We start from the raw sequence: 16,070 nt of genomic DNA on the forward strand, positions 1-16,070 counted from the left end.
TTTAAACCAGTCCTAACAGACTTATGTATCTTCCAACGAGCGAAAGTTTTGGGTTGAACTTTGGGGACTTGTTCATTTATTTTCCGGTCCATCACCTGCCTATTTTCAGATAAAGTTTGTTTTGTTTGTTTGTTGTTTGGACCGTTCCCTCTGGGTTGATCAGTTTCTGCCTCAGTTGGAGGAGTTTAAGTATCTTGGTGTCTTGTTCACGAATCATGGTAGGCTGGAACAGGAGATAGACAGATGGACTGGGGCTTCGTATGCAGAAACAGGGGCACTGCTCCAGTCTGCTGTGGTGAAGAAAGAGCTGAACTAAAAAGCAATGCTCTCACTTCACCAGTCCGTCTACGTTCCGACCCTCATCTATGATCATAAGATATGGATCATGACCAAAAGAACCAGATCCAAGTGGCCAAAATGAGCTTCCTCTGTAGGGTGGCTGGTCTCAGCCTTAGAGATTGGGTGACAAGCTCAGTCATCCAGGGAGAGGGTGAAGTAGAGCCAATGCTTCTCCACATTGAAAGGAGTCAGTTGAGCTGGTTCTGGCATCTGATCCGGATGCCTCCTGGGCACTTCCCTTGGAAGGTTTTCCGGACACGTCCTACTGGAAGGAGCCCCTGGGGAAGACCCAGTACTCGCCGTCTGGCCTGGGACTACCTTGGGATGATCCAGAATGAGCTGGAGGATGTCGGTGGGCAAAGAGACGTCTGGGGTGTAACTGTTGTGTTAACACAACAGTTCAATTCAATAACTAAAAACAAATAATAATAGATGGGATCTTTAGGCTCTTTTTAGTTGTTTTTACAACAGTCTGCCACAAAAAACAGTATGTTCACATTTTTGGTAATACATATAAACATTTTTTTTGGATTTCCAACTAGTTCATTCCTAAAGGGCTGTTAGCTGACAACTTGACATACAGAGACGGTCATCTGAACCATGATGCATTTTGTAGGTCCTGTGGCGGGTCTTGTTTTTTCTGTTTCTTATATACATTTAAAACATTCTTCTTCTTTTGTCCTCCAAGTGCTTGTTTTTTAAAGCACACACTGCACTACAGGCTGTCATAGTCAGTTACAAGGGGTGGACAGAAAATATGTGTAAAGGCAATTAAAGCATTTCTAAGAGCTTAATAAAGCCTGGAGAACTGTTGATAAACCCACTTCACCTGAAAACAAGAACATCTAACTCTTTGGAAGCAATATATAAAGAAATTAGCGTGGTTTAAAATGTTTGAATGTTACTCCATGTGTTTGCATCTGTGCATCCTGAGCTTATGGAAACACGTCCCTGTTAAAGGCGTTTGTGTGTTCAGTCTTGGACTGCTCAGCAGTGGGAGTGTATCATAGGAAAAAATACAGCATATATAAGAGCTGACAGGCAGTGATGCTTTAAGAACCAGCTTTCTGTGTGTCCTTCTGTCCGTTCCAGTGCTGCTGTCTCTCTGACCCAGTCGGCTCCATCATGCTGCTCCACGCTCTGCTGCAGACTTCACTGGTTCTCTGGCTGGCTCAGCAAACTCTGCAAGGAGGTGAGAAATGCAGCTTTACAGCAAACGTTTAAAACTTCTGTTAAATTACAGAGCATGTTTCAAGCCCACATTTCTACTGTTTTGGCATTTTGTAACATTTCCCCCATGTTCAATTTTCTCTTTAGCATTAAAGTTGATTAAGACAAAAATAATTTTCACAGTTAGCTTGTTTTTCTGTGTTTGGTGATTCAAATAAGGTTTTTTCCTACGCAGTATTTGCTTAAAGCAATATCAATTAGGTTAATACAAAATAAAATGCTTAAAAAATTTGCTAAATTTGCAAAAGGATATAGAAAAAACCCAGATACTAAGATAAAAACACATGCAGTCCATAATTTCAGTTAGAGCTTGATTAATGATTCGGCATCTTCAGTGACTTGCTCTCACTTACCTGTTAAATATCATGTCTGTGAGACTGAGGAAGAAAAAACAAAGCACTGAATATGCGGCTTCATGACTGCCGCCACCTTGGCTTGGTTTATATTGTCTGTTTTCACCAAATCAAAGGATGCTACGAGGAGGCGGCAGAGGCAGGAAAAATCTGACATCGGATCGTGAGAAGAACTTAGATCTCCACAGAGTGGCTGCATTTTATCCTTCGTCTCCATCCAGTGGACCGCTGCCATTGAATCCCTCTCTTTATTTTCACACATTTAATTTCACTTTTCTAATAGAAACAGGGTTTACATGCATGTTTTTGTCCACTATGCGATAATAATTGTACCGCAATAATGTGCATGTTTATTTCTTTCATGCTCTCCTCAAGGCTTTTGATTTTTCTGTTGTAATTTAATAGGAAATTAGCAACGCTTTTACTGTCACAATGTATTGATGCATTCTCAATATTGCAGGAGTTAGGCCTCAAAATGTTGCCTATGGGAGAGCACTGCCAGCTCGAGGTAACATACTTCCTAAAATATATATATATTTTTTAATTAAAATGTTAAATCCTTAAAAAAAAGCTCAAATATAGGAAATCTGAATTTGTTGTCAACTGTTATTTGAACAACCTTGTTTCTCATTTCTGTTTTTATTATTTTTTAGGTGTTGGTATTGGAGTAAAACCTGGAGGTCAGTCTTTCAGTCTCTCTCCTGTCATGTATTCACAGATAATTATTGTCTCAATTAATTCGAGTAATATAAGTATTATAAACATGATTTAATTTATTTTATTTGAAGCAGGAATAAGGAACAATTATTCCTACTGCTGCGATAATAATATAACACAGTGTAAGAATAATGTTGTCCATGACATTTATTTATCAAAATATTAATTTTGATAAATGGACTGAAGCAAAACTATGGGATAAACAGTGGCAACAGTTAGTAGTAGTTTTAAAGTGTGCAGAATATATACCCTTGTGCTGCTTTGCTCTTTATAATCTAACAAGTTTAAAAAGTTTAGCCTGTTTGCACAGGTGGTTGATGCAGACAGAGACATTTCTTTTTAAATTAGGAAAATATTATTACCGACCAATTAAAATCTTCTTACTAGGGAGCAGGTTAGGTATGACACAGTATTTGTCTTTTAATAACCCTGCATGTTGGACTTTAATTTCATAGTAAATAAGACCACATCTATCCACTGACTAAACTTGGCTAAATACAGCAACAGTGACTCAAAAGAGTGACCCAGACCCGGTTCTTATCGCTGAGAATTGACAAAACTTTTGAAAAATGTTTTTATTTAGCCCAAATTTCCAAAATTGATGACTTTTTAAGTTTTGGATCTACAATGACATCCCTTTTCTGCAAAAATCAGACTACTGTATTTTTTAAATAAAATATTTCATGCTTGGTTTATTGTTGAGCTGACAATTAAATTTTTGATATTAGTTATTGTAGAAATAATATTTTTTCCACCCGAGAATACTTGACTTGACGACATTGGCCCAGTTGTCAAAAAGTTTGGACACCCCTGGATTAGAGTAACCCTGTTAGCTAGCCTGGCCTCTCCATCTTAGCTTGTGGGTAGGTTTTTCCTAAGGCAGATGTGGTTATGTTTACTTCTTTTTTCCATGTATATGTAATTTTTTACAAATGACTAAAGCAAAACAAAACCCTGTACACATTAGGACAGATATTTTGCAATGAGATAATTTTCTGCTCATCGCCAAATAAATGCATTCAACAATAAGTTTATGGGAACCCCTACCAACCTAACCCTACTTTGTGAATTCCCAGCATTGATTTATGTGCTGGAAAACATTCAACAACTGGGTCTTAATGAATACATGAGTCACAGTTGTTTTGGGAGAATTTGCTTTTATCATGGTAAAACATTTTTCCCCCTTTGAAGTTTTGTTGTTAATATTGACAATATCGCCACCTACTGGCAAAGCATGAGTATTGCAGCATTTTATTTTCTGTCTCAGTACCCATTCCGACAGATTTCTTTCTTCTTTTTTTTTTTTTGCAAATGGATGCCAAACTACTTGTTTACAAAAAAGAAAGCAACAATAGGGCATAAAAACAAACAAGTCAATCTTCTTTTCCTTTCAGATACCGGAGCCCTTGGAGCAGTTGGAAGCCGATATGGCACAAAAGCAATGAAGACTGGGAGTATGTCATCCTTTTTCAGACAATAGCCATTTTATATTAATGAATAACTTTAAAAAGAACAATTTTCATGTGTTTATTATTATTATTTTTTACCTCAGTTGGACGTTATCCTGGGGCTCATCTTGGTGTTGGTAAGTTAAGATCAAGATTTTTACAATAGGCATAGCAAATCCAAAATAATGCATTTTAAAGGTTTAATTTATTATTACTATTATTACTATTGCCCTATTTATACAATTGTTGTTTTACAGAAAGCCAAATAATAGTGGCATGTTATATTTCACCATTTGGGCCAAGTTTTTGAACCGAGCTGTCTAAACACGTTAGTAAAACTGGCTGTGAAAGAGTCACACACTGTAGTTTCTACTGTTCTCCAGGAGGCTACAGATCTCTTGGATTAGGAGGAAGGGGAGGCCTGAAGCAAGGTGGATATGGAACCCAGGGGGGCTATGGTAGGTGATCAGGCCCTAAAAGCCTCGTTCCTTTTCACAGCTTTGTCTTGTGTCTCTTATTTATGCCTCACTCATGCGCTTGCAGGTGCCAGTCTGGGAACAGGAATGGGATTGGATACCGGACTTACAAACGGACTGGGACTAGGCCAGGGAGGGAAACGTGGTAGGAGTGGCAGTGACAAAGATGTGTCCTACTAGATGATATTTGATATGAGCAATGATAGTGAATCATCTCAGACTCACTGAGTGGATCATGTCTGCTTGGCAGGAAACTCTTTACATCTGATTGTAGTTTGATTTGCAAAAGGTGTCAAACCACTGAGACTTGCATCACTAGTTTTATTTTCTACAGTATTTCTTTTAGATTTGTAATAAAACATTTGATCTGTGTGCTTAAAGTCACAGATTTCATGCAGGAAATATTTTAACACAAGGCATCTTTTTTTAACTCTTTGTTTCTTGTAACTTTGCAGTTTACGGTGCAGGCCTCGGCCCTCTTCCAGGTAAATAAATATGTTGCTTCTTCCATAATGTCTTCATGTTAATTACTTAAATAAATCCTAATGAACCACCCTCTGTTTGCATGTAGTGTACTGTTAACATGATTCTTGAAGATGATTTGATGCAGCAGGCAGTATGTCTGAAAACACAGATGCAGTCTGTGTCCTAGTCAGACAGAAAGGGCTCGTCTGATTTAAATGTAAAATATCCTGTTATCTTTTCTGCCAGGATATGGAGCTTTTCCAGGGATTGGATACCCAGGCATACGACCAGGTTAGTGTTGAATCATGGGTCCAACTCAGAACCAAACCCTCATCCTCTGCAGCTATGGGTTGCAGGATATTGTGTTATTTCCTGCATATTCTGTAATTTCAGCATTTTGTATATAAATAAAACTTCCAATGTCTTCTTCTTTTATTTTCTTCTGATATTGGAGCATTCTGTCCTCATGCTTGCTGTTGCAATGGTTCTCTGCAACAATACCTTTCTATTATCAATGCACATAGTCAGTACTGTAGGTTAAACACAGACATCTGTCATATCTGCTTTGATTTAAAGTTTTAGTGAAGGGTCTCATTGATTGGGGGTTGCAAGGATCTAAAAGAAAATGAAATCTCATCAAGACAGTTGTGTGTGTCTCAATATTTCTTTGTTTTGTCTTTGTGCACCACTTACACATTTACAAATGTGTCGTTCTCTGATTCACTCAAACTAAATTCCTGCTTCTTCTTTGTTTTCTTACACAAAATCCCATCTGTCCACCTTAACCTGACCACCGATTGCTGGTGTTTAACCATGTTTGTTTGTCTGCTGCATCTTTGCATTGGTAATGGTGGATTTCTGTTGATGTCGCTTAAAAGAACCTTGGGGGTAAGAAAGCAAGATTCATGTTTTTCAGTAATTTAGCCTTCATTTGTGGGGACTGAGCATACATGAAAACTTCACCTGAGGAGTGATAATCAGGATTGACTCTGTATTATGTGTTTAAAGATGCCTTTTTTAAACTTTTAAAGTATTTCATTCATAATGGCAAAATAGACAAATAAATAAGAAGCAGTATCATTACACAGTAGGTGATTTGTAGGACTTTGTGAATGAGCCGTCTGTCAAACACAGCCAGTTGTTTTTTTCCTGTGCTCGAACTTTCTTGGCACTGACACAGGTTGTTTTGACATTACCATGCACTGACCCATGAAAATAACTTTCACTGTACTTGTGAAGTTTTCTTTGTCTATTTATTCACAATTTTCTAAATATACCAAGAAAACCGGATCTCCAAGTTAGACTAATTTCAGACCATAAAGGATTTGGACTTTCACCCGTTAGTTAAAGCCTTTGAAGCACTGATTATTGTCTGGAGGAGGAGTTTAGCTCTACTCGTTAGTTTAAAAATCAGTTTTTGTTTAAATATACAGGACGGTCATTGTGTCTGCCCTTACGGAAACACACTGACTGTCTCCGAGCCCAAAAGGAAGTTGTGAATGCATGATGATATTTCTCCGCCAGGTGTGTCTGCAGCAGATTTGGGTGGACCTGAAGGGGCCAATCTGGCACAAGCAGCTCAAGATCTTAAAAGAGAAACGAGCAGAGCTGTAGATCAGTTGCTTGGAGAACAAGAAAGATTACATGGAGCTGGATTGAGGAGAAGCAGCGTGTTTGGTTCAACTGTTCCCAGAATACATGCAAGAATCGAAGTCAAAAGACTCATTCCGGGCATGCAGTCATCAAATCTTAGACCTACATTGTCTCTTGATAAACCGAATAAAATGTTTGGCGTTTCAGCTTTGCAAAGACAAGAAAAATATAAACCTGGAGGTTCTGAAACTGTAGGTCATGAGGCCATGTTAGCAGGTGTCGATACAAGTAGGCAGCTTCCTGTTGATCAAGACATCAGAAGTCTGGATTCCTACAGTTCTCAAATTCACAGTCCCAGAGATCCATCAATGCGAGGAAATCAAGATGCTAGGAACTGTAGACCTACTGCTGATTTGTCAGAGCTGTTGGACATTAATCCCTTAGATGAAAAAATGGGCAAACACTTTGGGTGTAAAAACCGTCCTGCACAGAGCCAAGATGTCAAAAGCTATTTATTCCCCACTGTGCAGCATCAGGCAGGCATAAATCCTTTATCTGCACCTGCAAACAGTCAAGATATCAAAGGACCTCAAGCTCAAGACAAAATCAGGCTCAAAGATGGATTCCAGCTTTACCATCCTGTCACCCCAGGTGCAAGTCGGACCCAGAGTCTGGGTATCGCCTTAATTGGAGAGGAACAGGAAGCTGGACGTTTTACTCCAGAAGATGCCAGACACCTTTCTGAAGCTGAACATGTAAACAGAAAGTCAAAACCTCTTCGTATGCCAGGGCAGACTGAGAGGAATGCGCAGGCAGCAAGTAAGAGAAAAGCTTTGTCTTTTTCACCATTTTCATGTTTCTGTAGATCATATTTACCTTTTTAGTTGTTCCGGTAAAATCTATAACAATCTTATTTTTTGTAATCGCACATAATTTTAATATACTTCTAAAATTTTCAGTTTTTTAATATAGCAATTTTCTTGCATACTTAATCTTGCTTTCTCTTCAGCAGCAGCCCAATTACGATATAGCACCCCTCAGAGTTCTAGTTTTGGCCCTCTTCTGTTTTTATTTTGTGAATGCTGCCTCTTTTCTTTTTATTGCTTTTTGAATAACCTTTAAATTACCTCCTTCTGATGATCAAAAGTAAGGACATTACTAACTTGCAAAACTGTCTTCAAGACTGTAAATCATGGATGGAGATAAACTCTCCAAGCCTCATAGAAAATAAAACTGACATTGTTAATCTTTGGTAAAGCCTCTGTGTCTTCTAGACGGAGTTAATCGTGTCCTTGGTTCACTTACCTCATATTGTTTTATATTGTCCTTCTGTTGGAAATCTTGTGGTTTTCTTGATAGGGGATTTTAGCCAACTAAAGTCTCAAATCTGCATTCATGACATCTTTTTGAAGCTATTTCAGTTCTTTGTACTGTAGGTTAAATCAGTTATTCCCTCATTGCCTGGAAGTGGTGCAAAATACAGCAACTCACAGCAGTGTTGATCATTCCAGTATTGGTCTCTCCAGACTTGCTTCTGGGGATTTTTTTAGGATCCATTAAGAATTTTACACTTGTTTTTGAAACGGAAACAGTGTACACAAAATGTGTACATAAAACTGATATGTTGCACCACTACAACTGCAACAGGTCCTTGGGTCGTAACTAAAAATGAGAGGTCCTGCTCCTGCATCCTTGAATGCTCTTCATCTCCATGTCAGACATGCTCAGACCCTGAGAAATTGAAATTCTTAGGACACACTTTCTCTGTTGGCTTTTAACCTCCGTTGTTTGTGGCATTAATTATAATTAATCCTTTACATGTATTTATATGAATTTAATTTGCCCTTTTTTGATTCATTTTCCGTTTACTCATATATGTCTGTTGCTTTCACCCAACCTTGGTGTTGATTCTTTTTACTGTATGCAACAGCAACAAGCTGTTTACAAAGGTCAAGGTCAAAGACATTTGACCTTGACCTGAGTCTTTGGTGTACAAAAGAATGAATACTTAAAAAAGCAAGTTTTACCCATTGTTAAGTACGGCGGACGATCTGTGATGTTGTGGGTCTGTTTCTCTTCCAAAGGTCCTGGACATGGGTGGTTCTAGACAGGGGCCAATTGGGCCCAGTGGCCCTGCAGAACTGGTCCTGGCCCCTGTTATGACCCCAGTACTGAAGACATAATACCAAATCAATTTCTTATGATGATATGAGCTGGCACTGAAACCTTAACTGATTGGTCTTTTTGACCAACATTTTTTTTTACCTATATAGTTTTACTTTAACAATGTATTAAAAATTAAGGAGTGGCACTTTTAACGCAGAAAATCAAGACCACATCCAGTTTCTACCATGACATTTTATCTTTGTGCTGTCATACGTATATACTGCATTTCAGGTGGTTCAGCATCTGTTTTTCTGAATTCTCTGAATTTATTTCAGGAGAGTTTTCACCCAGTGGAAAAAGTGCAAATAAAACAAATTTCTTTCACACAAGCTTACAGAAAATTGATGGTTTCTAGTGTTTTTCTTAAAAACATTCACACCATGCATTATTCACTCTGTTTGAAGAAACTCCAGACTGATTACAGTCTCCTAGATGAACTATGGATAAGCACAAAATAAGTTTCTCAGTTTCTGTTGGATTTCTCTGCAGGTTATATCGGAGGAGCAGGAAACTATCTTGGAGCAAGCCTGGGTGCTGCAGGCTATGGCACAGGTAAAGTCTGGCCTTCCACACAGGTAGTTACCATCCTTTTCAGCACTGATTATGTAAATTTGATAAATATTTTTTGTGTTTTGCTCACAGGTTTAGGACAGGGAGCTTATCTGGGAGGTGCTGCTGGAAAACTTGGTGGTTAGTCTATAAATATTTATTTATGATAAAAAAATTTGTTTTTCTTTTGGATGTTTAACTTCTACCTTTTTCTGTCTACTGAATCTCAAATCCTAGCTGCTGCTGCGCTTGGACAGGGCGCTTATCCCCAAGGTGTTGCAGGGAAATCAAATGGTGAGGATGTGCAATTATTCTTGCATCTTTCTTTACACTTTTTTGGGTTTCATTGGAAACTTAAAGGAGCGGTATGACATTCAGAGAGGAAGCTTTGTGCAATTTTTTTGTAAGCTGGATAGGAACATTTATGCTGCATTATACAGGGTGACCAGATCCAACAAACTGTGGAACATGATGTAAATTAGCAAAACGTAGCATGCAAAGTTCTCATTATAAGATCAGATTTAAACACAGTTGGTATCTACAGTTCTACAGGCTTTTTAAGGTCTTGCAAAGCCTTTCTTTGAACTTTGGCTGCTTTTTCTTTTATTTTCTTCCCTGTAATTGATCAAGTGTTTTTTTTTAGCTATTTAATTTAGCCTTTAGCATCATTCAGGCATAAAAAGCCTTGTTAACCTATGGGTTTAACCATTATTTTGTCTGTAACAGACAAATATGTAAAAAAACAAAAAGCTATTGATAGACATGACGATTAGGCTGACACTTCAGATGATCAGATCACTGCAAGATTTTTTAGATGTTCAGATATGGTCCATCTGCTGCACACAAAGCAATGCACGCTGTCAAAAATGTAACATGTCAAATTTCGTGAAATTGCTACAAAGGTTAAAAATGCAATGGAATTCCTTATGTTTTAGGTCAGTCAGTATGAAATATTAATGGTTCTATGTCAAGTGGTTTTGATTTTAGTTGTTTCATTTGACTCCTGGAAAAATAACTGTCTTCTAAGAATTTCTCTTTATTTAGCAGCTTGAACCTGAGGCCAGGTTAGGACTCACAGTACGTCAGCAGAAAATCTGATGCTACAGCTCATTTGCCTTGTAAACTCATTATTTGCCTGTAAACCAAAAAGCTTCGTCTTTTTTGCTGTACTCCATCGTGTGTTTGTCTTTGTGGGTAGCTTTACTGCTTCCGAAAGTGAAAATATCTTCTTTCTGTTTTAAAAACCTGTGACCCTTTCACGTGGATTTGAAACCAATCCGCTTTCCAAACCAAAATAAAGTCTTTCTTGAGCAAACCCATATTGCATTCAAAACAAACTGTTTAATCTGTTATGACAGGATACGGTGATGGACTGACAGGATATCTTGGTGCAATGGCGGGTAACGGCTTCGGTAAGTCTAAACACATCACCGCAGAAGCTGAGAAACTGCAGTTCCTGAAGACAGTTTTAAAGACAGCTTGCATTAAAGTACTCGCTTCTTCAGCTGATGTTCAATTAAAACAGGTTGATATTTTGTCTCAAGGGTTTTTGTTCTGACTGTAGGCAGAGATGCTGGTGAAGGTTTTCACATGCATGCACGGCCTTCATCTTTAAATATTTCAACATTTCTTCATCATCTTTCAACAGGTTATGGAAATGGATATGGCGATGGTTACGGAGCAGGTGAGTAAGTTCATATTTGACTGGGGAAAAAAGTTGGTTTAGTCAGAGTATTTAGCTCACAGACATAATTAGCACTAATTAGAACTATGTTTCAGGGCTTGGTTACCCTGCAGACTTAGCTGATGGTGCTGAGAGCAAATCAGGAAAGATTGAAGGTAACAATAACCTGTTGAAAACCTCCAACAGATGATGACACTAACCAGCAGATGCCTAACCTGCAATGTATGAATGACAGCTTAAAAAATAATAGGCTGTCTGTCTATGGCTGCTGTGGTAACAAATCCACTCGGTCTAGCTTTAGTATCTTTATCACAGAAACTGACCAGATTATTCTGGTGGTTTTGAATTACATTTTTTAAGGTTTTGCTATTAATAATTTTATGATTGAGCAGTTATTGACTTACATGTTTTTGTTTTCTGATGTTTCAGCACTGAGTACAGGAGGCTATGCAGGACAGGTCCAGGGAGGATATGGTAAGAACTGATCCATCAATGGAAATTACTGGTACATAATCGTCAGGTCATATTTTTTGAGCATTAAAACCAACACAATTTTCTTTTATAGTCCCAAGTGGGGTTGTGCAAAGTAGATATTAGCAGTCACTATCTTTCCTGCAGTAGACAGGAGTTAGAGTAATATTTGTACTTGAAATGCAGAATGTGTCACTTCAAAATAGGGCTGCACGATATTAGAAAATCTTGTGATGACGATAATATTGGCTAATATTGCAATGACAACATCAGTTGTAATCTACGCCTGTTTTATTTATTCCTCTCCTTCTCATTTGGACTTCAGTCTGTGACCTTTTTTGCATTTTACGCAATGTCATTTGTGTCCATTGTGAGCATCTGCTGCCATTAAATGGCAAAATGCTACATTAGTTTGTGAAATGCAAGTTAATAAGGCTTGCAATATATTAGCCAGCAATATGAATATTGCACACACTGATATTGCAATGAAGATACAGTACGTTTGTGATATATTGAGCAGCCTTACTTCCATGTCAGAAAAATCAATCAACTTGAACAATGAAATCAGGATTCACACCTGAAAGGTTGGAGGATTCTTTCCAACCCTGACGTAAACATCCAATATGGCTGCCATGCATATGAAATGTAGTTCTTGCTGATGGTTTATTTGTCATTATAAACCATCAGCTCAAGAAGTGCTGAAGAAGTACAACCTTCCACAGAAGTTGCTGGTCATTTTCTACACTGCCACACTGTGCGGTTTGGCTCAACTACAAAATAGAACAGGTCCCAACTACTACTGCAGCAAGGATCATCAGGGCTGATCTTCCCTTCATCCTGGACCTATACAGGTCTAGGGTCAGGAAAAGGGCAACTAACATCTCTGCAGCACCCTCACAGTTTGTTTGGGGTCTGCAGACACAAACTGTTTAGACTTTTACCGTCACTTCAGTGCTACTGAGCGCTATTTGCCAAAACCAGCTGCCACAGAGAGTTTCTTCCCCTAGGCTGTTTCTCTGATGAACACTTAACAGTCAGAGCGCCCATACCATGCATATTTATACAAATTCAAACTTGTCTTCCTCCTGTAAAAACATTGTATATATACAATATTTATATATAATATTTATTTACAACCCCCCCGCCCACCACTCCCTTACCCTCCCAATTTCCATATCTAGGTATTAAAACATAGCTAAAACACATTGTTTAAAATGGACATTTCCACTGAACCGTTTTTCATCTTGGTGCAGGAGCACTTGGTGCAGGACTGGAATCAACTGGTGGCAAATATGGTAAGTGCTGCATAAACCACCTCGTCCTCCTGTCTCAATAAATAAACGTTGCTCTGCAAGTGACTCAGAAATCAAGCATGCTGGATAGCAAGGAGTTGATACAGCATGTAGGCTAAAGGATAAGAAGACAATGAGTCACTATGATCAGGTGTTGCTTTTCTTTCAGGAGGAGCTGCTCATGTTCCTTATGGTAATGCTCCTTTGATCCCTGCTGGACTGGAAGGTAGGAGCTGGATATTGTTGAGGCTTTAGTTGCAACCATTATCACAGTTGTATATAGCTCTACAGAGCATGGAGAACCCAGCTTTCATTTGTCTTCAACCATCATTTTTTTCATCCTAGTCTCACCATTTTAAATATAATGCTTTTATTATTGTTTGTGCAATAGAGAAAACGTTTTTGTGACTTCCTCCCTATCACATCTATCACACTTTTACAGCTTTCACAACTGTTAAACGTCATTTCTTTCTTTAGGTGATGGAGGCTACCCGTATGCTTCTCAGCAGCTCAGCCTTGCTGCTCAAAGCGCCAAAACCGCTAACAAATACGGTAAGAGAGAGCGACTAGATGTGAGCAAAAGTGTGAGAAGCTGTGCGTGACGGAAAAAGGCAGTTGCTGTGGGATGTTAGTTAGGTTTTCTTTAACCAGATGTACTACCACTGAGGTTAGAACAAAAACAAGATGAAAAACAATAATACGATGGCATTTCACATTGTCTTTTTTACCACCTAATTTTAACAATGTTCTTGTTGTCTTAGGTGCTGCTGCAGGATATGGGACCCAGCAAGCAGGTGAATTTGCATTAACTGCTATTTAGCAAAAAATCCCACAGATTCGAGTAAATTCCAGGTCCACATTATACTCCTTCTGACATGCAGACATGGCAACATATGCATACTGCTAAGCTTTGCACAATCTCTTTTTTGCATAGATTATCTACTCTTAATTGCGACATTAATTGCTTTGTTCCTGTTTGTTCTCAAAAATATGACTTTTTGTTGCATTTCCTTGCTAAGGTTACGGAGCACAGCTCGGAGCCACTCAGGATGCTTTGGGTAAGTCAGAAAAACCAGAGACTTCCTCTTCAGTGTTCAACTTCCACTCACTGGTTTTAGTGTTTCTGTCTGGCTCAACTGCTCAATTTTCAAACATTAAAACTCAAACAAAGCAAAACAAAGTGTCTTTAAAAAGTTTTGTTTGAAAATGATACTCTTTATGCATAGTTAGCTTCTGTTGTTTACATCTTCATAATAAAATCATGCATTATACATTATATTTAGGTTTCTACCTAAGACATAAGGCGTCTGTAATGTCTTGTTGTCAAATTCCCTTTGTTTTAGACTTTTTCCCTTTAAAAGACTAAACTGGGATGTTTAATTTTCACAGTGGAACAGGCTGGCAAATATGATGGAGTGAATGCTGCCCTTGGTAACGGGTACAAAGGTGAGGATAATGAAACCTTGCAACTAAAACAAGAAACATAATAAGGAAATTAATTAATTAGGGAATTAACCCTTTATTCTACCACTAAAAACACAAACTTCAATTCGTTATATTAGGATTTTAAGTGACAAACCAACACAAAATATCACAATAAATATGTATTTATGGTTTTCAAACTTTTTTACTCAAAGGAAATTCTAAAAAAATTTCACCTGCATTGGTATTTAGCACCCTTTACCCTGATACATGTGAATAAAGTCTCATGAAGGCCTCAGAGGTTTGTTAGAGAACATGAGAGAGCAACAACATCATGAAGACCAAGGAACAGCAGTCATGGATGTGGTTGTGGAGAAGCTTAAAGCACGATTAGGTTATAACATGATAACTCAGGAGGAGCTGTAGAGATCCACAGCTCTGGTGGTACAATCTGTCAGGAGGACAGCTATAAGTTGTTGCAGGAAGGTGCTCTCTTCAGTAACGCTGGACTGAACCTTTTGGCCACCTCCTCTGCCAGAGCTGAGCTCTGCAGCTACGAAGGAGAAAGATAAACTAAGTCTGTTCTCACACTGACTTACTGAGAAGTTACTTCTCACAGCCTGGCCGGTAAATATTTTCACACTTCTCTGTCCTTTAGAATAAAAGAACAGAGCAACATTCTGACACTGCCGGATGCTTTTGCTCCCATCTTATGAAAGATTACATTAATAAACCTCACTGATACATTCTTATCAAAACAGTGGTTGAATGATGGAATGAACAGCCAGAACATACAACACCCAATGTGAAACATGGTGGTGGCAGCATCATGCTGTGGGAATGCTTGTCTTCAGTAGGGACAAGGTTGCTGATCAGAACTAATGGGAGGGTGGGTGGAGCTAATCACAGGGCCGTCCAGGGAGAGAACCTGGTAGAGATTCAAGTGGAGCTTCAGGTTTCTAGTAAAATCCAGCCAGAGCTTCACTCGTTTGGGCCAAAGCATGTTCATTTTTTATAATGGTCAAAATCCCGGCCTAAGGGGAGGATCTGTGGTAAAGCGTGAAAATCAAGGTTTGCAAATGGTCTCCGTCCAATGGGACTGAGCTTGATTACTTTGCAAATACAAATGGGCAAAATTTAGAGTTTCTAGATGTGCAAAGCTGGTAGAGAGAGACCCCAATGAACTGTAATTGCAGCAATATTTGGTTCTGCAAAATATTAATTTAGGAAGAATAAACACAAATTCATGTCACACTTTCAAATTTTCATAAAAAATATGAAAACTATGCATAATTTTCCTACACTTCATGACTATGCACTACTTTTGTTGGTATATTACGTACAATTAGTGGTTTGTGGCAAATTCTATCAATACTTTCACAAGACAGTAAAAGTAAACAGTGATTTTCTCTTTTAACACTGTGTCTCTGTCTTTAACCAGGTTAGGAAAGGTGATGTGGACCTCTTCTGGTGGATCTTCTTTTGTTCCTTCTGTTTGACTTTTGATATATATATTTCTTCATCTCTCTGTGTTACATATTTGTCTTGACCCCGACCAAACCTTATGGTTGATGATGAACATAAATAGGTGCGAAGAGCAAGAAATGTTTGTTTATGTTTTGAAAATGAAGATGTGCCTGATGATCTTATTGTTTCCGACCAAAAAAATCATCATGTCATATAAAGTTAAATAAAAAAACTTCTGTCAGTATGACCTGGCTTCATGTTTGAACACATTCTCTTAAATAGACATAATGAAACCTCATCTGCACACAGGAAACTTTACCACTTCCTTTTTCACGTTGCCCAACACTGAATTTTAAAGTGAACTCTGCGTCTTTACAAGTGAGTGAAATAGATCAAAG

The 16,070-nt window shown here is 38.3% G+C and overlaps 1 protein-coding gene across 5 annotated transcripts; it reads left to right on the plus strand.

Annotated features, from left to right (window-relative positions):
- The first annotated feature begins 1,374 nt into the window (after positions 1-1,374).
- Positions 1,375-15,916, plus strand: LOC124862310 (glycine-rich cell wall structural protein 1.0-like). Of its 5 annotated transcripts, none has more exons than XM_047356148.1 (24): positions 1,375-1,531; positions 2,383-2,430; positions 2,576-2,602; positions 4,034-4,093; positions 4,192-4,224; positions 4,471-4,545; positions 4,631-4,708; positions 5,019-5,048; positions 5,275-5,319; positions 6,553-7,440; positions 9,277-9,339; positions 9,430-9,477; positions 9,574-9,630; positions 10,695-10,748; positions 10,985-11,020; positions 11,116-11,175; positions 11,450-11,494; positions 12,745-12,786; positions 12,953-12,976; positions 13,261-13,335; positions 13,545-13,577; positions 13,803-13,841; positions 14,173-14,229; positions 15,647-15,916. In XM_047356148.1, exons 1-24 carry the CDS (start codon positions 1,465-1,467, stop codon positions 15,649-15,651), a joined length of 1,989 nt encoding a protein of 662 aa, XP_047212104.1. In that variant the 5' UTR covers positions 1,375-1,464; the 3' UTR covers positions 15,652-15,916. The 5 variants fall into 5 exon arrangements, with proteins under 5 accessions (XP_047212104.1, XP_047212106.1, XP_047212102.1 ...); XM_047356146.1 differs by having other exon boundaries at positions 1,376-1,531; positions 12,953-13,009; XM_047356150.1 differs by lacking the exon at positions 11,116-11,175.
- The last annotated feature ends 154 nt before the right edge of the window (positions 15,917-16,070 follow it).

The sequence above is a fragment of the Girardinichthys multiradiatus genome, chromosome X (assembly GCF_021462225.1).
Source record: "Girardinichthys multiradiatus isolate DD_20200921_A chromosome X, DD_fGirMul_XY1, whole genome shotgun sequence".
NCBI lineage: Eukaryota > Metazoa > Chordata > Actinopteri > Cyprinodontiformes > Goodeidae > Girardinichthys > Girardinichthys multiradiatus.